Source organism: Castor canadensis, chromosome 18, assembly GCF_047511655.1.
Source record: "Castor canadensis chromosome 18, mCasCan1.hap1v2, whole genome shotgun sequence".
Taxonomy (NCBI): Eukaryota; Metazoa; Chordata; class Mammalia; order Rodentia; family Castoridae; genus Castor; species Castor canadensis.
In genome coordinates this window covers 31984731-32003794 of record NC_133403.1, presented here as the reverse complement: position 1 = coordinate 32003794, position 19064 = coordinate 31984731, and the positions used below count along the sequence as shown (strand labels likewise).

The window sequence follows — 19064 nt, the reverse complement described above, 5'->3', positions numbered from 1 at the left end:
CTTTAGCGGAGGATGGACAACACATGTTCCTGCACCCTGTGAATGTGCGCTGCCTCGTACGGGAATATGGCAGCCTGGAACAGAGTCCAGAGAAGATCTCAGCAACTGTGGTGGAGATCGCTGGGTACTCCATGTCTGAGGTAACGGCCTGCCTATGGAGGTGGAGAGGCAGGGAGTGACATTAACCTAATTTCCTTGATGTGGGCCTTGCCAGCCTAAGTTCACAAACCTTCCAGACCTTTATTTTATTTACTTTTTTATAGTGCTGGGGATCAAACCCAGGGCCTTATGCATGCCTAAGGCAAGTTCTATCACTGAGCTACATCCTCAGTCTTTTCTTTTGTTTTTTTGTGTGCTTTGGGCACTACTGGGGTTTGAATTCAGAGCCTTGCCCTTGATAGGCAGGTGCTCTATAACTTTACAACTTGAGTCACAGCCTTAGCCTGACTTTCATATTTTTAAGTCTGTTTTTGTTAGTGATGGTGCTGTAGTATTTTTTTTTTCCCTTTTTTTTTGGGTGGTTCTGCAGTTTGAACTCAGGGCTTCACTTGCAAGTCAGACACTGTACTGCTTGGAGCCAAGGCTTCCAGTATTTTGGAGATAGGGTCTTCATTTTTGCCTAGGCTGTCCTGGACTGATTTACAGTCTTCCTATTTTAGGCTTCCACTATCACTATGAGCGCAAGCTGCCATACCAACTTTTTTCCGTTGAGATGAGGTCTACCATTGCAATCCTCTTGATCGCACTCTGCTGTGCCCAGCTATCGGTTGAGATGGAGTCTCACAAACTTTTTGTCCAGGCTTGTTTTAAACCTAGTTTCTCCTGATCTCAGCCTCCCAAGAGATAGGATTTTCCAGAATGAGCCACTCAAGCCTGAGTCTGATTTTTTTTTTTTTTTTTTTCCTAAAGTGAGATACTGTGCTAAAGCTCTAGTAATTCTGTTTACATTAACCTACTTCTCAGGTTCGTTTGTTGTGGTTTGGGGATATCAGTTTCCTCCTTTTGTTCAAGATGAAGTTTGTTCTTATTTCTGTTACTGCTTAAGAGAAATGTCCAAAATCAAACTCCTTGGAGGCTTTAAGCTAGGTTATGATACCTCTAGTTATGATCTGATAATTGACATGTGAATTTTTGCCCTATGGGAATTATCTCTGTTGATCACAAATTTGATACATGCCTCAAATGATTCTAAGCACTGTCAACTCTCCAACAAACATAGGCAGAAAAAGAATAGAAATTTAAATTGATGGGCTTTCTTTTTCACTGTTTCAGGCCAGGCTTTATGCAGTTTGGACATGTACTTAATTCTTTATCTTCCTTCCTGGTTATCATTTGCTCTGCCAGGCATTTCCCTACTTCCCCAAATACTTTTATGTTCCCTATTGTCTCCCCTCAGTTGTGATTAGCTTTAGATAATTTGTTAGTAGACTGAATTTATTCACTTGTAGCACAGCCCAGTAAAATCTGGATTTGGTTACTTTTTCTGCCTTACTGTAGGCTAAACCACAGTTTGGTTTTTCAAAATATTGATAACTTGAGCACCAGTGCTGTCTGAGTGTGTGTGTACTGTTGGAAATCTGGGTTGTATAATCCTTTACTCTCAAGAGTAGTTGAGTGTTGGTCTTGTTTCTGTTGTAGGATGTTAGACAGCGTCATAGGTATCTCTCTCACTTGCCACTCACCTGTGAGTTTAGCATCTGTGAACTGGCTCTGCAGCCTCCTGTGGTCTCTAAGGAAACCCTAGAGATATTCTCAGGTAAGAACGCCCCTACTGTTTTGCTTCTCTTTTAGGTGGGGTTCAGGTTAGAAACCCAGTGTGGAAGGAGACGTAGGGATCCATGTCAGTACCTCCTGAAACACTGACCCATTCTTCTAATCCAATTGGACCCACTAGTGTGGACTTAGCTAGTAGCAAGGTGGGAAGAGTTAATGGCCAGGTGGTCTGAGGTCTGCCTTCTCATATCTCGACTGACTTGCAGATGACATTGAGAAGAGGAAGCGTCAGCGGCAGAAGAAGGCTCGAGAGGAACGCCGCCGAGAGCGCAGGATTGAAATGGAGGAGAACAAGAAACAGGGCAAGTGTAAGTTCAGAGACTGTAATCTTTAACTAGATCTGTGGTGCATCATTGTGTGGAGGCTCCATGCCCAGGAACTAGATGCCTTTTGTTTTTCAACTCTTTAGCCCTGTGAGTCATGAGATTACTTCCTTTCTAGGTTTATTTGAGCATTTAATGAGTTCATAAGGTCAGAGTGTGAATAGCACATAGTAAAGATGAAGATGAAATTCATCCTGCCATAGTGGGTGACAAAACCTGTTCTGAATAGGGATTGGAACTATGCTGAGAGTGCTGGGACAGTTGTCCCTGTGCTCAGTGGCTTGCAGACATCATCTCTATCTGAGGGCATCGCTCTACACAAGAAGTGCCAGATGAAGTAGAAACATTGACAAGCTAGGAAACAGAGGAAGTTAGATTTGAGATCAGAGTCTTCAGATCTGACTCTTCCTGCATAAACTTCATTGAATCCAGAGGATTGATGTGATTGAAGGCTTAGGTATCCACTAGAAAATAAGATTGGTGTCTCTGGCTAGGAGAAGGATCTGGCGCTTACGATTCTGTAGGTTATGGCAAACAAAATAAATTTTACTTCTTACAACGGGGTAAGTATGTACCTGGGCTGCCAGCACTTTGTAGCTGTTTGGCACATCCTAAAACTTTGAGAAAACAAATGTTGCAGGAAAAGAATTTTCATGTATTTTTTTTAGACAGAGTGTTGCCATTTTGCCCAAGCTAGTCTCAAACTCCTAAGTTCAAGTGCGCTTCCTTCTTTTGTCTAAATGTTGAGATTACAGGGATGCACTGTACTCCTTGCTAAAGACAGATAGGGTTTTTGTTATGAAACTATTTAGATAAGTAGGACAGTATAATTTCCATCCATATTATCAGGTTCAATTAGGAAATTAAAACAAGTTATGAGCTTAGTCCTGTTGTGTGGTTTTTTTTGTTTTGTTTTGTTTTGTTTTTTTTGGAGACAGGGTCTTGCTGTGTTGCCCAGACTGGTCTTGAATGCTGCCACTGCTTTTTTTTGTGTGTGTGTTGGGGGGAGGGGTACTGAGGTTTGAACTCAGGACCTCACAGTTAGCAGAAACTCCACCCACTTGAGCCACTCCGCCAGGCTGGTCTTTAAACTCTTGATCTTTTTGCCTCAGCCTCCCTAGTGTTGGGATTTACAGACGTGTGCTGCCACACCAAGCGTGGCTTTTCTATTAAAACAAAAACATGCCTGGTGCTGGTGGCTCACACCTGTAATCCTAGCTACTCAGGAGGCAGAGATCAGGAGGATCGTAGTTTGAAGCCAGCCCAGGAAAATAGTTCTAGAGACTCTATCTCAAAAAACCCTTCAATAAAAGGACTGGTGGAGTGGCTCAAGGTGTAGGCCCTGAGTTCAAGCCCCACTACCATGTGCATGCATGCATGCATAAATCAATCAATCAATCAATCATAGAATAACAGTTTGGGTTTTTCTTTTATTGGCAATATTGGAGTTTGAACTCCGGGCCTTGCACTTGCTAGGCAGGCACTCTTACCACTTGAGTCAGTCTGCCAGCCCTTTTTTAGTGATGGGTTTTTCTGAGATAGGGGAAAAAACCTATTTTGAACTATTTGCCAGGGCTGGCTTTGAACTAGAGCCTCCTGATAGCCGCCTCCAGAGAAGCTAGGATTACAGGTGTGAATCACCAGTGTGTCTGTAACAGTTACTTTAAATACGGGTTTTAAAACTTCTGTCTGTATCCTCCAGACCTTTGAGGCTATCTGTGCTAATTGACTGTCCTCAGCTGTTGAAAAAAGAGTAATAGTAGGCCCATTTATACAATTAGTGTCTTTCCTTTGCAGACCCTGAAGTCCACATTCCCCTAGAGAATCTACAGCAGTTTCCTGCCTTCAATTCCTATACCTGCTCCTCCGATTCTGCCAGCACGGAGGACCATGGAGCCCTCTCCCTGTCCCCTATTAGCAGAAGTCCAGGTTCCCATGCAGGTAAATAGATGAGATTTAATGAGTTCAGTCACTGTCTATACCTTAAGCAAGCCCTGGTGTCTGGATTAGCCACTCTGACCTACTTGGCATGGTGTGGTATGAAACTTAACTTTGGGTAGTCCTAAACTGCATCAAAATCCTGATGTTTGATTTTCCTTTCCCATTGACTGTCTAGAAAGTGTGAAGCCTGAGTTCAAACCTCAGTACTGCCAAAAAAGTTTTTTAAAAGTAACCTCCAGGTCATTCACTAGGTAAAATTGTAAACCTACATTCTTCCTTGTGACCCTGCTCTTTGTTTCTAGTTTTTAATATTTGAAATATTTTTTAAGTGCATCTTTATATGCATTTCTTTATTGTGGTAGTATTTATAAATAACAACAACAACAAAAAGCCTACAAAACCTAACAGTAGGGGCTGGTGGAGTGGCTCAAGCACTAAAAGTGCCTGCTTAGCAAGCATAAGGCCCTGAGTTCAAACCCCAGTTCCACCCCCTCAAAAAAAACCCCCCAAAAAACAGTGTAGCATTTATACTATGAGATACTTCACAACTATTGATTAAGGAAATAGCTATTATCATGAACTAATGGAAAAATAAAAGGAAGTTGTAGAACATGTTAGAATAAATTTCATCTGTGGATTAAAAAATACCAAGTATATCACTAAAACACGAAGTATTTTATTGTGGGTTTATATATTTTAAGCATATAGAATGATTCTGGGACCAGGTATATTCCAAACTGGTGATGTTCCACTCCAGAGATGAGGGTTGAGAGGTTATTCAAAGATGCCTTTGACCTTCAGAAAATTTTTCTATACATGTAAATGTGTGTGTATACATACACATATGTGTACCTTTTTCTTATGGAGAGAATGTATTACAGTGTTATGAAATGAAACACAAAAGAATTATTCTCTGTTACTTCAGAGAACTCTTTTCTTTCTAGTGCAGATAGTTTTTGATACTTAAGACTTTTCCGTCAGTTACTTTTAACAAAATGTCCAAGATTAGAATATTTAAAGCTCTTGGTGACCCTTGTAATCATATCTGTGTCATTTCATAAGACTAGGAACCTGAGGCTGAGCAAGGATTTAGGGCAGGATCTGGAACTAAGGCCCTAGTTCTTGATGACTGCACAACCTTGATGCTCTTCCACTTAACTGAGAAGGAAGGCACTTTATAAAAGCGTACAGCAGATCGTTGGATACGTTGTCTATGATGTAAAGATTGTGTCTTCCCCTACTAGGCTTTCTGAAAGTATGGGTTTCTAATGTATTTTTAGGTGAGAACAGTTGGGTGGTCTTGGGAATAAAAGTAGTAGAGACCTTGAAGGGCCTGCTACCGGGAGAAAGAATAAGACTCTCCACCTGGCAGGGGATAGATGGATCTATGGAAATCATTTAACTGTAGGTCCACGGAAGAAAGCTTGCAACTTTTTGTTCCATCTTACTGATGTGTATCTTCCCAGGTTGTAGATAATCTGCTGGCTGGAACATAAAGACTGACCTGATTAACTTTTATTTTTTCCTTAGAGCTTTTTCATCCATATAAAACCAGTGTATGACAATATCCAGGTGCTGAGAGCCAGCCTCTGTGAAAAGTGTAGCATTTCATATGAAGAGCGCTATTGCTTTTTTTTAATTCTTGAAGAAAAATCTCTTTTGGTGGTACTGGGCTTGAACTCAGGATCCCATGCTTGCTAGGTAGTCACTCTACCACTTGAACCACTCCACCAGCCTTTTTTTTGTGTGTGCGTGTGCACACAAGCATGTGGTACTAGAGTTTGAAATCAGGGCCTTGTGTTTGCTAGGTGAGGGTTCTACCAGTTGAACCACACCTCTAGCCCTTTAAAAGGGTTATTCTTGCTGTTGGAATAGATTCTATCACACTCATTGTTACTGTAACCATGAAGCCTTTTCTCTCTTTCCCCTGATGACTGATATAATAGGTAATGTTCTTGGCTTTATAAGAACATTGGGTGGAATTAAAGGTTGGGCTAAGATTTGCTTTTTTTCAAGGCAAAAATTAAAGGTCTGGTAATTACCTAGATCTCATTCAGGGTTTTTGTTTTGTTTTGTTTGTTTTTTGGCGATACTGGGGTTTGAACTCAGGGCCCACACTTTGAGCCATTCCACCAACCCTTTTTTGTGATAAGATCTTGTGAACTATTTGCACAGGCTGGCTTTGAACCACAATCCTCCTGATCTCTGCCTCCTTGAGTAGCTAGGATTACAGGTGTGAGCCACTGATAACCGGCAGGGTTCATCTCTTCTAAGAGAACATTAGCTCTTTGGAACTTGATTCATATAATTAGGTCTCTGGTTCCCTTTCAGACTTTCTGCTGACCTCTCTGTCACCCACTGCCGGGCAGGGCAGTCCCTCATTCTGCGTTGGGAGTCTGGAAGAAGACTCTCCTTTCCCTTCCTTTGCCCAGGTAAATTCTTTGTTTGTGAAACAGCCCAAGAGAATTTGATGAGAGAATGTTATTACTGTTTTTGGTTGTTGTTGTTTTGTTGTTGTTGCAGCACTGTGGTTTGAACTCAGTGCCTAACACTTGCTAGGCAGGTGCGCTACCACTTGAGGCATTACACCAGCCTCGCCCAAGGGTATTTAATATGAACTCCCTGCTAATTCTGGAAACCTTACCCAGGATTGCTGCCTTTTATTCTAATAAAGTTGGACAAATTATCTGATGGGTATGAGAGAGAGAAAAAAAGCCTGGTACGTTAAGCAGCAAGGAGTGACTGAGAGCAGGTGATGTGTGGACATCCCCTTTGTTGAAGGAGACTAATAGGCAACTTTGCATTGACTTTAATACATAATTACGGGAGACTTTAAGGGGGAATTCATGGATTTAGTCTTAGATATTACGGTAGACTTACCAGGAAAGAGGCCAAGAGTAGCTGACCAGAATACAAGTTTTAATTATTTAAAAATATTAATAGATTCTTGGCACAGGGTATATTGGCTTATACTGTAATCCTAGCTACTCAGGAGGCAGAGATCAAGAGGATGTGGTTTGAGGCCAACCCCAGGCAAAAGGTTTAAAATATTCTTATCCTAACCAATAAAAGCTGGGTGTGGTGGCACATGCCTGTTTCTAGCTACATGGGAAGCATAAATAGGAGAGTCAAAGTCCGAGCTGGCCTGGGCATAAGGACAAGACCCTAATAAAAAAAAATTAAGCAAAAAGGGCTAGGGGTGTCACTCAAGTGAGAGACTTCCTGCCTAGCAAGTGCAAAGCCCTCTGTTGAAACCCCAGTACTGCCAAAAAAAATTCTTTATAAGCTGGGTACTGTTAGTTTTAATTAGTCTCTGATTCTAGGACTTCTGTTATAAAGAATAAGCCATTCCTCTTCACTTTGAGAAGGGAAAGATTATCTTGGTTATCCTGTAACTAGCCAAAGCAGCATCCTTGGGGAGTGGGATTGAAGAAATGGTAAGCTTAGTGAGACTTGATGTCAAATCACTTAGTCTCCAAAACAAGCAAACAGCATTCCTGCATTCAGATGACTGAGGAAGATGAACAGATGGCTTATAAGAAGGCAGTATTATACTGAAGTGGCAGGGGAGATATCCATTGCACTCCACATGTACACTGCAGTCACTGTACTGCTTGAGCTATACCTCCAGCCCTTAACATTTTTTTAGGTGTTCTGCCATGTGAGCCACGCTGCCAGTCAGGTCTTTTTTTGAGTAATTTTTAGATGGCATCTCACAAACTATTTGCTCAGGCTGGCTTCCAACTGCAGTCCTCCTGAGTAGCTAGGATTACAAGCATAAGCCACCAGCGCCCAGCTTTTAGTTTCTTTTTCTTTTTTTCCCTTTATTGTGTTAGGTGGGGGGTACATTGTGGCATTTATACAGGTTCTTACAATGTATCAAATACATTATACTTGAATTCCCTCCCATTCTCAGCTTTTAGTTTCTTTAGAGTACAGATGCACTTTAAATTTACAAAGATGTATGTCTGATAAACCTCTCATAAGTTGTAAATGTGAGTTGAAAATGCATTTGAGATCCCTAACCTACAGGGCATCATAGTTAGCCTAGCATACCCTACTCTAAATAGGCTCAGAATACGTACATTAGCTCACAGTTGGCTTTTAAAAACATGGTGGGATAAAAGGCTGCATCAAGATTTGCTGTTTGCAAAGCAAAAATAAAGGGTCTGAATTATCCAGACCTAATTCAGGGTTCATCTCGTTTAACATATCTAACACAAAACCTTTAATATATAATAATGTGCTGAATATCATATGTAATTTATTGAATGTTATATTGACAGAATTGTTGTATGGGTACACCTTTGCACCATTGTAGAGTTGAAAAGTCCTCGTAGGGCTATCCTAATTTGGGGACACTCTGTGGTTACAATGGATTTTTCTCACCTAAAAATGGCAGTTTATGCTGAGAAATAAGCAGAATTAAACTTTTGTAGGGAAGGTCCTAAAGTCAACAGAGTATGAAATAATTTGAGGGAAATTCTGAAAATTAACCACTAGACTCCAGAGGTCAAAAACATGTGGTTCCTAGGAATTACACCAAATGCTTAGGGTTTTTTGCTGTTTTGAGACAGGATCTCCAGGTAGGTTGGTCTTGAACTCAAGATCCTCCTGCCTCATCCTCCCAAGTGCTGGGATTAGAGGCATGTACTACTGTGTTCAACAGATGGGTTTTATTTTATTTTATTTGCAATACTTGGGTTTGGACTTGGGGATTTGCACTTGCTAGATAGGCAGTCTACATTTTGAGCCACATCTCTAGTCCTGTTTTTTTTAAACTAGATTTTATTGCCATTGCTTTATTCCTTTCATCTTTATTTTGAAAAGAGTTGAAAGAATAGTGCTATGAACATTCTTTCACCTAGATTCATCAGTTCTTACTGTGTTTACTACATTTGCTTTCTTTTTCTGTGTACAAAATAAGTTGGCAGACATCATGATACTTCACTAAATGTTTAGTAGAGATGTTTCAAATAAAAGAACATCTCCTATAAGCCATGACAGTTGCATTGAAGAAATTTATGTAACATCTAGTACAATAGGTACTTCTCCCTGCCCATTTGTCTTGATGCCCTTTACTTTCAGTTCAGGCATTTAGTTGTCAAGTCTCTAGATTCCTTCTGTCCAGGTTTGCTGGCTTGCCTTCTTTCCCCTATTGCTCTTGCCTTAAGTGGATAGTTTTGAAGCATCCATGCCTGTTCTTTTTATAGAATGTCCTGCAGTTCGGATTTGTATGATTGTTTCTTCATGAGTAGATTCACGTTAAACACTTAATATTTCTGGTGGGACTAAAACATAGGTAATTATTTTAATTACCTTTTAAGAATAAAATGATTTAGCCCTAAATTTGATCCCAGCACTCCCTTTGCCCTCCCCCCCCAAAAAAAATTGATTTGGGTATCATGCTATTTGGACTCAAACTCCCAGGGACCAAGGGAGATGATCACCAAAGTAATATATGATGAAGAAAGGTTCATCATGTATCACTTTGACAGATGAAACCAACATCTGTCAGCTCACCTTGAATAATGCATGTGCCTCACTTTGGGACATGTGCTTTAGGACGAGACATTTCTGCTTGAATCTCATGGGTCTGGTCTCTTAGATGTTTGTCCAGGAATAGAACACACCCTGCTGTGAGTTGCATAGCATATTTGGCAGATGGGACTCAAAAAGTGGCCCTCAGTAATTCTAGAGAGAAGTTCAGTAGCCATAGGGTTTTAAAATTGGTGCAGCACATTGTTTATTCCAACAGGCTGATATTTTTAAGGGTCTCAAGAAGGGCAGGATGTTGGAGGCATGGCTCAAGTGGTAGAGACCCCAAATTCAAACCCCAGTACCACAAAAAGTCAGTATTCTGAACTTGCAAGACTGAGTAAGAATCTCAGAATCTCTTGTACTGTCTCTGTAGTGTTCTTTACTTATTTCTGCCATGTCCTTCCCCCTCTCCGCCCCCTGCCCCCCAGGCTGTGCTGGGGATCAAAGCCAGGGCCTTGCATACTCTACTGCTAGGCTATATCCCCGACTCTTTTAGCAATTTCCTAAGGAACAAAACTGCTTTAGGCATTACCACCCTGGATGGGAGGGGTGGGGGGGGTGCACTGATGTTTTTGCTGGTCAGGATAGAGAAGATGTGACTAAAACTGTATGGAGGAGAGACGTACCTGACAATCTTTTAAAGGTAATGGTTGGCTCTGGGCCCAGTATTAAGGAGGGCATCTGGAAAAGAAGTTAGATCTGATGCTTAAATTCTTGTCTCCCCCTTGCCACATTCGTAGATGCTGAGGGTTGGAAAAGCAAAAGCAGATGTGTGGCCCAAAACTGCTCCAAAGAAGGGTGAGTAAGGCCTGCTTGGTAAAGGCAGGTTTGACCCCTGTCAGTAAAAGCTCTTGAGTTGTTTCTAGAAATATAACACTGGTGTTTTTTTCAGATGAGAACAGCTTGGTTCCTCCTGCCCCTGTGGACAGTGATGGAGAGAGTGATAACTCCGACCGTGTTCCTGTGCCGAGTTTCCAAAATTCTTTCAGCCAAGCTATTGAAGCAGCCTTCATGAAACTGGACGCGCCACCTACTTCAGATCCCCTCTCTGGTAAGGGCAGGAATTGGAGAGCTCAGCACAGGGCTGTTAAACTTAGCACATACTGATTGCTACCTGTATCAGGCTTTTTTCTCTCTGAGCCGCTAGGCTAGGCTAAGAGACACCACTGGTTCAGGCTGTTTTCCCTGTGGGCCTTTAGGATTGTTGTCTATTTGGTATTGTAGATAAGACTGTTTACCATCCCCAGAATAATTCTTGAGGCCTGGAAGTGAAATTGTGAGGAACTCTTTTTTTCTTCTAAGATAGTGGAATGGAGATCCTGCCTACACTTTAGAATCTTTTTTCCCTATAGAGCTGGGTTTGAACTCAGGACCTTGTGCCTGCTAGGCGGGTTTTCTATCGCTAGAATGTTGATAAAGGATGGCTTACACATGGAAAACTTAAGCTCAGTGCTTCTGTGTAGTAGTATTCATGATTAGACAAGAACGGCACCAGTATCGTGCTAATTTTATTTTCCTAACAACCATATTAAATGGGTGTAACTCTCAAGTTACACATGAGGAAAGTGAGGTCCGGGAGGTAACATGACTTAGCATACACTCAATGTGCTTGTCTTTGGATAAGTAAGGACTTGGTTTGAATTGAGGCAGTCCAGAGCCTGCACTTTTAGCTGACACTCTGACTCAGTAATAAAAAGGCCAAGGGACAAAGGAATGACACTGTAAGCTAAGCAAACTTTTCTGTTTCTGTTTAGAAGAGAAAGGAGGAAAGAAAAGGAAAAAACAGAAGCAGAAGCTCCTTTTCAGCACCTCAGTCGTCCACACCAAGTGACACTACTTGCCCAGGCTACCTTCTCCATCTGTTTTTTTTCCCCCCACTGTGCTTTTGTTTTGCTGCTGTAATTTTTAATTATTTGAGTTTGAACAGATTAGCTTGGGGCGGGGGGAGGGGGTTTCCACAATGAGGGGGAAACCAAGAAAATTTTAAATACAGTGTATTTTCCAGCTTCCTGTCTTTACACCAAAATAAAGTATTGACACTCACAAGAGATCTCTTCCGCCAAGGTTTTTAGTTTATTGCCAGGTTAGTCTTTTCACCCATGTGTAATTAATTTTCTCAACCCAAAATAAGTATCTTCAGCATCCCTCACAGCAACTAAACCGGCGGGGCACAGCACTACTCTGCTGTGGCATCCTGTCCACCTAGGTCTCTTGGCACACCTATCAGTTTGTCTTGTAAAAGTAGTTCAGTCTTTCCTACCTATTCAGTTCTCCTTGTCAAAAGAAATAGAGGAATGGAAATAAAATGGACTTAGGACATCTAGCTTGAAGTTTTCCTTCTGACAAATGGCTATGCTGTGGCCAAACCTGGGTTGCCAACTAGATGGGTTGGTTGGTTTGTCCTTGGCACTTGCATGTTGTGTTTCTTTTGTTTGACAGGACTGGGGTTTGAACTCAGGGCTTTGTGCTGGCAAAGTGGGTGCTCTACTACTTGAGCCACATCTCCAGTCTATTTTGCTCTGGTTATTTTGGAGATGGGGTTCTCTTGAACTATTTGCCCGAGCTGGCCTCGAACCTCAGTCCTCCCAACTTTAGCCTCCTAAGTAGTTAGGATTATAGGTGTGAGCCATCAGTGTCTGCCTTGTACCTCTTGAACTTGGCTTTGATAAGGAATTCTGTAATGGTCAGTAAGAAAGCCTGTTTTAAGTAACACTGGCCTGAGTTATAGGAATAGGGATCTAACAGGCCTGGAGGAGAGCAGGTTGACAATAAATAGTAAGGCTGCCTACTGTCTTCCTCTTGTCTGTAGTTTTTATGCCTGTTTTAACTGAATTTGACACTGAGTGAGTCTGCTGCTTAATAAAGTGACCTCTTGCCAGGTGCCGGTGGCCCACGCCTGTAATCCTAGCTACTCAGGAGGATCATGCTTCAAATTCAGTCTGAGGCAAATTCACAAGTTCACAAGCCCCTATCTCAAAAAAAAAAAAAAAAAAAAAAAAAAAACCTTCACAAAAAAGGACTGGAGTGGTCCAAGGTGTAATAATAATCTGCACATGCAAATGTGACCTTTTTTGGTTTAAGTTCACTACAGGTCAGCTAGACATGTAACTTACTTTGGTAGCACTGACGTTCGAACTCAGGGCTTCACATTTGTAGAGCAGGCTTTGCTTGAGCCATACCTCTAGTTCAATGTGTTCCTTGTTAAATTTAGGTTAAAATAACAGCTACTGTTAGCTTCAGCAACACTGCTAAAATTGTATTCTTTGGTGTCAGGCCTAAAGCTGGGCTCAGCTTTATAACCTGCTGTTTCTGAGAAATCCTGGGTCAGGAATGTCACTGGGTGAATGAGGGTGTTCCAGCCCTGAGGTAAGAGGCACACTGAAGCAAAAAGCACAAATCTAAGAAACGTATGAGGGATTATGAGGAGCATCCTTTAATTATAGGGAAAACAGATCCTAGAAATGTCATAAGGAAGTAGCAGACCAAATTTGATTAAGTCTCTTGCTCCTCCTAACTGCTGTAAATGTGGTGGACTCACCCGATTTTAGATATAAAGCAATAGGAAAGGGTGGAACTGCAGAAAATTACCTATAGTTGGCAGCTGCTCCCAGGCTGAATAGTGTCAGGCAGGGCCACCCCTTACTTCTGCAAACTGCAAAAGCTGCATTTTTTTTCTTTTGTATTTTTGAGATAGGGTCTTGCTATGTAGGCCAGGCTGGCCTGGAATTCACAATCCTGCATTAACTTCCTAAGTGCTGGGATTACCACCATGCCCAGGTAAAAGCTGCATTTCTTGTCAAGTCACCTAAATAAGTATTAACAAGGAATCTGGTATTTGTAAAGTCCTCTGGATCAGTACTGAGGCTATAGATTTCTTAAAGTTTCGCTACTGTTTCTCACTAATATTTCTACTCCAGATGACTTTGTTTGCTTCCACCCCTTACTTCTGCAAACTGCAAAAGCTGCATTTTTTTTCTTTTGTATTTTTGAGATAGGGTCTTGCTATGTAGGCCAGGCTGGCCTGGAATTCACAATCCTGCATTAACTTCCTAAGTGCTGGGATTACCACCATGCCCAGGTAAAAGCTGCATTTCTTGTCAAGTCACCTAAATAAGTATTAACAAGGAATCTGGTATTTGTAAAGTCCTCTGGATCAGTACTGAGGCTATAGATTTCTTAAAGTTTCGCTACTGTTTCTCACTAATATTTCTACTCCAGATGACTTTGTTTGCTTAGGGTCCATTTTGGGGATTGGGAGTACAGGGCAGTAAAGTGAAAGGGTAAGTCTTCAAAATTCATCTAGTACCACACAGGGAGTCTTTCCCCTTCCAAGGACAAGGCTGGAGGTGGGGAAAAAGACTTGACGAAGTATGAATTCTGTAAGCCCTTCTTGTGATGTAAGAAGTATACTAAAGAAAACAAATCCATTTATTCAGCCAAACAGTTACAAAAATGTACAAAGCATTCACAGCCTGCAGAACCACTTAACCAGGGGATGCTAGGTAAAGACAACTTAATTTTTAAGCAAGTCCTCCATTTCAAGCTGGTCACTTGGCCTCTGGTTGGCTGTCATCCAGTTTGGAGAACTTCTAGCTGCTGCTGCTGCCACTAACTCCTAAAATGTCCTGTTCCCACAAGGCTTGGGCAGCGTATATATAGCCTGCTGTTCACTCTAGTGAACAGTAGTTCACTCTAGTGCTTCAGCAGCCTCCTCACCTGACTCTTCATCTAGGAAACAGCTTTTTGTGACAGCCTTCTGGATAGCTTCCCGCTCTCCTGAAGAAAAGCACAGGCAGAATGAAAACTGTATTTGGGAGTGGTCTCCTAACTGAAGCTCAAGTCACTTGCCCAGTGGGCACTGGCCTAGTGTTGCTTACCTTCATCAATGCAGTTCTGCAACAAGATCAACAGCTGTCTCCTGTTGTACTGAATCAGGAACTTCTGACATGTTCTAATTGTACCTAGCATGTGAAAAAAGAGTGTTTGTGGTCAACAGCCTGTGAGATCTCTTCCAGAGCTGGAGAAAAGTATCTCCTTGGGTGGGACAGCAGACCCACCCAACTGTCAAATTGATCTCTAAATCTGTCACTGAAAATCACCATACGACATGCCACCATTACCACCATACCTCCCACATGTAATGTGTTGAAAAAACAAGGATAGCGGTATCCTTTATTCTCCAAGTACGTGATGAAGGGAAGAGCTGACCACACAAGCTGGTAGAATTCCTTTCGGCATCGGAGCAGCACTATCCCAGTATAAGCATTGAGGTATCGAACTGTAGCAAGCAGAAAAAAATTTCAGAAAACTCTGGACTTACAGGAAGGAGCATGGTTTTTTAAAAACAAAACCTTATGTGCCACTTGTAAGGATGCATCACTGAGTAAAAAAACGTTCCTAAGAGTTAAAAAGCTTCAGGACAACTCACTTGGGAAGGGGACAGTGCCTTGGACAACGCTCAACTGGTGAATGAATTTAGCATTTAAAACACTGCTAGTCACTGACTAGCTAATTCAATAAACGGGACTGGAAAGGGGCTCCATCTTCACTCGACATACTAAAATCTACTGCCGAATGACAGGTCTTTTGCAACTGAGCTTCTCTTGTAGCTTCTTTTAGCAGCCAGCTGAGTCTCACTGATGGAAGAGTTACACACCTATCTGTGTTTAAATTCTTCAGGACTCAAGTTTGAGCTATGGTTAAAGGTGGAAGTCGGGAAGAGTCTCTGCCTTGGCTCATTCTGCATTTCCAAACACACAGTCCTGTGTTCTGTACCTTACAACTCCTCAAGGGCTTTTCAGGGGGTAATTGTGACACGTTTCTTTCTTTTTTTTTTTGATAAAAGAACTGGTGCTTTTAACAGGTTTCCTCAATTATCCTATTAAATTCAATCCCAACCCCCAGTACAGGTACGGAGACATTCCTTGGCCAAAGTCCCTGTGTTTTCAGGTCCCGGCTCCACTTCATAATCAGCCCGACCTCCCGCTCGTTACCCAGCCTTGCGCCCGGTTCCACCACGCCCTCGCACCTGCGAAGCCGATCGAGCAGGCTGCGGCGCCGAAAGTCCCGTGCACCCGCGCGATCGTGTCCCGCACGAGGCCGCCCAGCACTCGGTCGTCTATACTTAGGCGGCAGCGGGGGTCGTCAGATACTAACTCACACAGCAGGTACCTGCGGCAGGTGGCAGGGAGGTAAATGCAGGCCAGGGCCGTGGGGACCGCAGGTCAGGACCTCTGGGGGGCTGCCGAAAAGTTGCTTACCTATGCTTGAACCGAACCATGGCCGCCGCCGCCGCTGGGCGGGCCAGAGCGCACACCGGATGTGGTTCCCGCCTGTAACCAATGGGAAATTAGCTTCTGCTCCCTTGCAGCCACTCAGAAAGGGAGGCGGGATAAGAGGGCGATGCTAGAAAATTCAGAGGTTGATCCCTGTGTCAGTCTCTTCTAAGGCCCGCCTGCCTCAGTTTTGGAAGAGCGCATGCGTTATTCTGAGACGCCTAAATTTAGTTTGGGGGCGGGGCTAGAGGATTGAGTGGCGTGTGTCAGTGATGGGTGGCTCTGCTCCACACCAGTTTGCGGTATCGTGCAGCATGCAGCGCTGCACCTGGTGCCCTCCGGACCTTGCAACACAGTTTTGTGTGCGCTTATGTTCTCCCCCCAAGCGGGACTGTGGAACTTTCAGCCAACACTGCGCTTGAAGCCTGGCGACTGTCACTCGGAAAATTGGACCTTCATTTCCAGGTTAGACCTGTTTTTCGTCCATATAGCCAAATAAGCTGTTACTGTTTGGGCCTTTCGGTGGAGGTAGGTGTTTTGTAACTTTTTTTTTTTTTTTTGGTTATTTGCAAAAACAAATGTATGTAACCCAGGCTGGCCTAGAACTTTCGCTCCCTCTTGCCTCAGTCTCCTGAGCGCTGGGATTACAGGTGTTCACACCTATATCTGGCTCCCAGGGTTTTTTTGGTTTGTTTGTTTTAAAACAGAAAAACACAAAGAAGCAAATAAAAATAAATTATAATTCCGTCACCTAGAGATAGTAACTGTCATTTAGACTACTTTCTTCCATCATTTTTCTCAAAGTATTGCATACTGAGATTTCTGTGATTCTGCTCAGGGATTCCCTGATTTCAAAATTACTTTCATTATAATACTAAGATGTTTGCCCTTTTTATGTTCTCAGAAAGGACAGCGAAGTTTTCCAGAGGTTGCATGGTATGTGCCGGCAGCGTTGCTCTAACTGCTGTTGGAATTGTGTATTATTTTAAACATTTCTCAGCTTTAATGTCCATGTAAATATTTATATAAACCATAAAAACAAAAGTCCTCATCAATAAGAGTCTAAAGGGGTTCTGAGACAACAGTTTGAGAACTGTGCCCTACTTTAAGCTGTTTTTTGGGGGGGGGTTTTTTGTTTGTTGTTTTGGTGGGACAGGGGTTTGAATTTAGGGCTTCAAACTTGCAAAACAGGTACACTATTGCTTGAGCCACACTTCCAGTCCATTTCACTCTGGTTATTTTGGAAATGGGATCTTGGAAACTACTTACTTGGGCTGGCCTCAAATCTCGATCCTCCAGATCTCAGCCCAGCCCAAGTATCTAGGATTACAGGTGTGAGCCACCAGCACTTGGCTTGGTTTGCCTTTTTTTTTTTTTTTTCAAGAATATAGAATCATGCTGTTGAGTACTTTTTCTTCCCTTTTGCTTGAATATCTCTTTAAAAATATCTCATTGGGGTATGCCATACAAAAAGTGCATTTTCTTTTTAAAAACATTTTTGTTAGCATATATGAGTTGGATAGTTGGATTATGGCATTTCCATATATGCTTACAAGCTACCTTGGTTAATTCACTCCCACCATCACGCTCCCTCATTCCCCTCCCCCACTTAAAACACTTTCACCAGGTTTCATTGTTCTGTTTGCATACGAGTATATCCAGTACACATTTACCCTCCGTCTTCTCCACTCACTCTCCCCTCCCCCTGGTACCCGTTCCCTAACATGACCTGGTTTGCATTCCTGTCCTTCATTTTTGAAAAGTGTATTTTCATTGTGCAAAGACAGTTCACCATGGTATTTCACCCCTGCATGAAAATGGTGTACTTTAATCAGATTAACTTCCTCTGTTAATTCTCTTTTCCTCTTCCTCCTCCTAGACTCCTCAAACAGTCCTCCTATTACAGACATGTTTTAGTTACATATATATTTGCATATGTATATATGTTCATGTTTGTATTTGTGCATACGTTTGTCTTTTAGGTCTCTCTTCCACATTTGAGAGAAACCATGTGACCTTTGTCTTTCTGAATCTGGCTTAATTTATTTAACATGATGATCTCCAGTTCCATCCAAAAGAGAAATTTCATTCTTCTTTATGGCTGAATAATACTGCATTGTGTATTATATACCACCGTTTCTTAATCCACTCACCAGTTGTAGGGCACCTGGGTTGCTTCCATAGTTTGCTTGTTGTGACTAGTGCTGCAGTAAACATGGGTGTGCAATGTTTCTGTTGGATCCTGACTTACATGCCTGTGGGTATGTGTCCAGGAGTGGTATCTCTGGATCCTATGGTAGTTCTATTTTTATTTTGTTTGAGGAACCTCCACAGTGTTCATAAAAAGAATTTTTTTTTTTTCAGTACTGGGGCTTGAACTCAGGCCTTCACTTTGAGCCACTCCACCACTCCACCAGCCCTATGTTTGTGAAGGGTTTTTCAAGATAGGGTCTCGAAAACTACTTGCCCAGGCTGGCTTTGAACCATGATCCTCCTGATCTCTGTCTCCTGAGTAGCTAGGATTACAGGCATGAGCCACCAGTGCCTGGCATAAAAAGGACATTTTCTTAAGTGAACAACTCAATGAATCTTTATCTGTGTGTAGACTTGTGTGATTGCCATCCAGATTAAGATGTAGAGAGCATTTCATTACTCCAGAATGTTTCCAAGCCCTCTTCCCAAAGTCCTTACTGATGTATTCACTGTTCTGATTTCTGTCATGGTCGATTTATTTTGTCTATTCTTATAGATATTATATAGCATTTTTTGTTTTGTGACTGGTTTATTTCCTTCAACATAATTTTAAGACACATTTGACTATATTTTCATGTGTCATTTTGCCAAAATATTATTTCTCACCTGTGCAGAATTTACTGCTTGGATGTACCACAGTTAAGTGTCTCCTTGATGGATATGAAAATAATTTCTAGATTTTCTTGTTTTGGTAGTTCTAGGATTTGAACTTGGGACTTCACACTTGCTTGGCACATGCTCTTCCATTTGATCCGCTATGTCTGCCCTTTTTTGTGTCTTTCTTTTTTTTTAATGTACTAGGGTTTGAACTGAGGGCCTATGCCTTGAGCCACTCCACCAGCCCTTTTTTCTGATGGGATTTTCCAAGATAGGATATTTTGAAGTATTTGCCCACATTGCCTTGGAACTGATCCTCCTGATTTTGCCTCCTGAGAGTGGCTGGGATTACAGGAGTGAG

At 42.1% G+C, this 19064-nt stretch overlaps 2 protein-coding genes across 3 annotated transcripts in view; one reads left to right on the top strand and one right to left on the bottom strand.

The window, feature by feature from the left end:
- Window positions 1–12459, top strand: part of Rnf10 (ring finger protein 10) — a 36970-nt gene extending 24511 nt beyond the window's left edge. The window contains exons 10-17 of one of the 2 annotated variants that reach the window (XM_020179075.2): window positions 7–140; window positions 1639–1756; window positions 1980–2081; window positions 3894–4037; window positions 6369–6469; window positions 10319–10376; window positions 10471–10629; window positions 11333–12459. In XM_020179075.2, coding sequence (XP_020034664.2) covers window positions 7–140; window positions 1639–1756; window positions 1980–2081; window positions 3894–4037; window positions 6369–6469; window positions 10319–10376; window positions 10471–10629; window positions 11333–11409 — 893 coding nt within the window. In that variant the 3' untranslated portion in view covers window positions 11410–12459. The remainder of the gene's footprint in view (window positions 1–6; window positions 141–1638; window positions 1757–1979; window positions 2082–3893; window positions 4038–6368; window positions 6470–10318; window positions 10377–10470; window positions 10630–11332) is intronic. The other variant, XM_074061424.1, reaches the window with a different exon arrangement.
- Window positions 12460–13988: 1529 nt separating this feature from the next.
- Pop5 (POP5 homolog, ribonuclease P/MRP subunit) lies at window positions 13989–15897 on the bottom strand. Its single transcript, XM_020179076.2, has 5 exons — window positions 15839–15897; window positions 15607–15749; window positions 14707–14856; window positions 14456–14539; window positions 13989–14354 (listed from the first exon to the last, which is right to left on the bottom strand). The coding sequence occupies exons 1-5, from the start codon at window positions 15856–15858 to the stop codon at window positions 14266–14268; spliced, it is 486 nt and encodes a 161-aa protein (XP_020034665.2). The 5' UTR covers window positions 15859–15897; the 3' UTR covers window positions 13989–14265.
- Between the last annotated feature and the right edge of the window lie 3167 nt (window positions 15898–19064).

Excerpts from the sequence above, each read along its gene's own strand:
- Pop5 (XM_020179076.2), bottom strand. The coding sequence starts at position 15,858 with ATGGTTCGGTTCAAGCATAG. Across the intron at positions 14,857-15,606 it reads CTGCTCGATCGGCTTCGCAG|TTCGATACCTCAATGCTTAT; the intron begins GTGCGAGGGCGT and ends TGCTTGCTACAG. Across the intron at positions 14,355-14,455 it reads GCAGAACTGCATTGATGAAG|GAGAGCGGGAAGCTATCCAG; the intron begins GTAAGCAACACT and ends GCTTTTCTTCAG.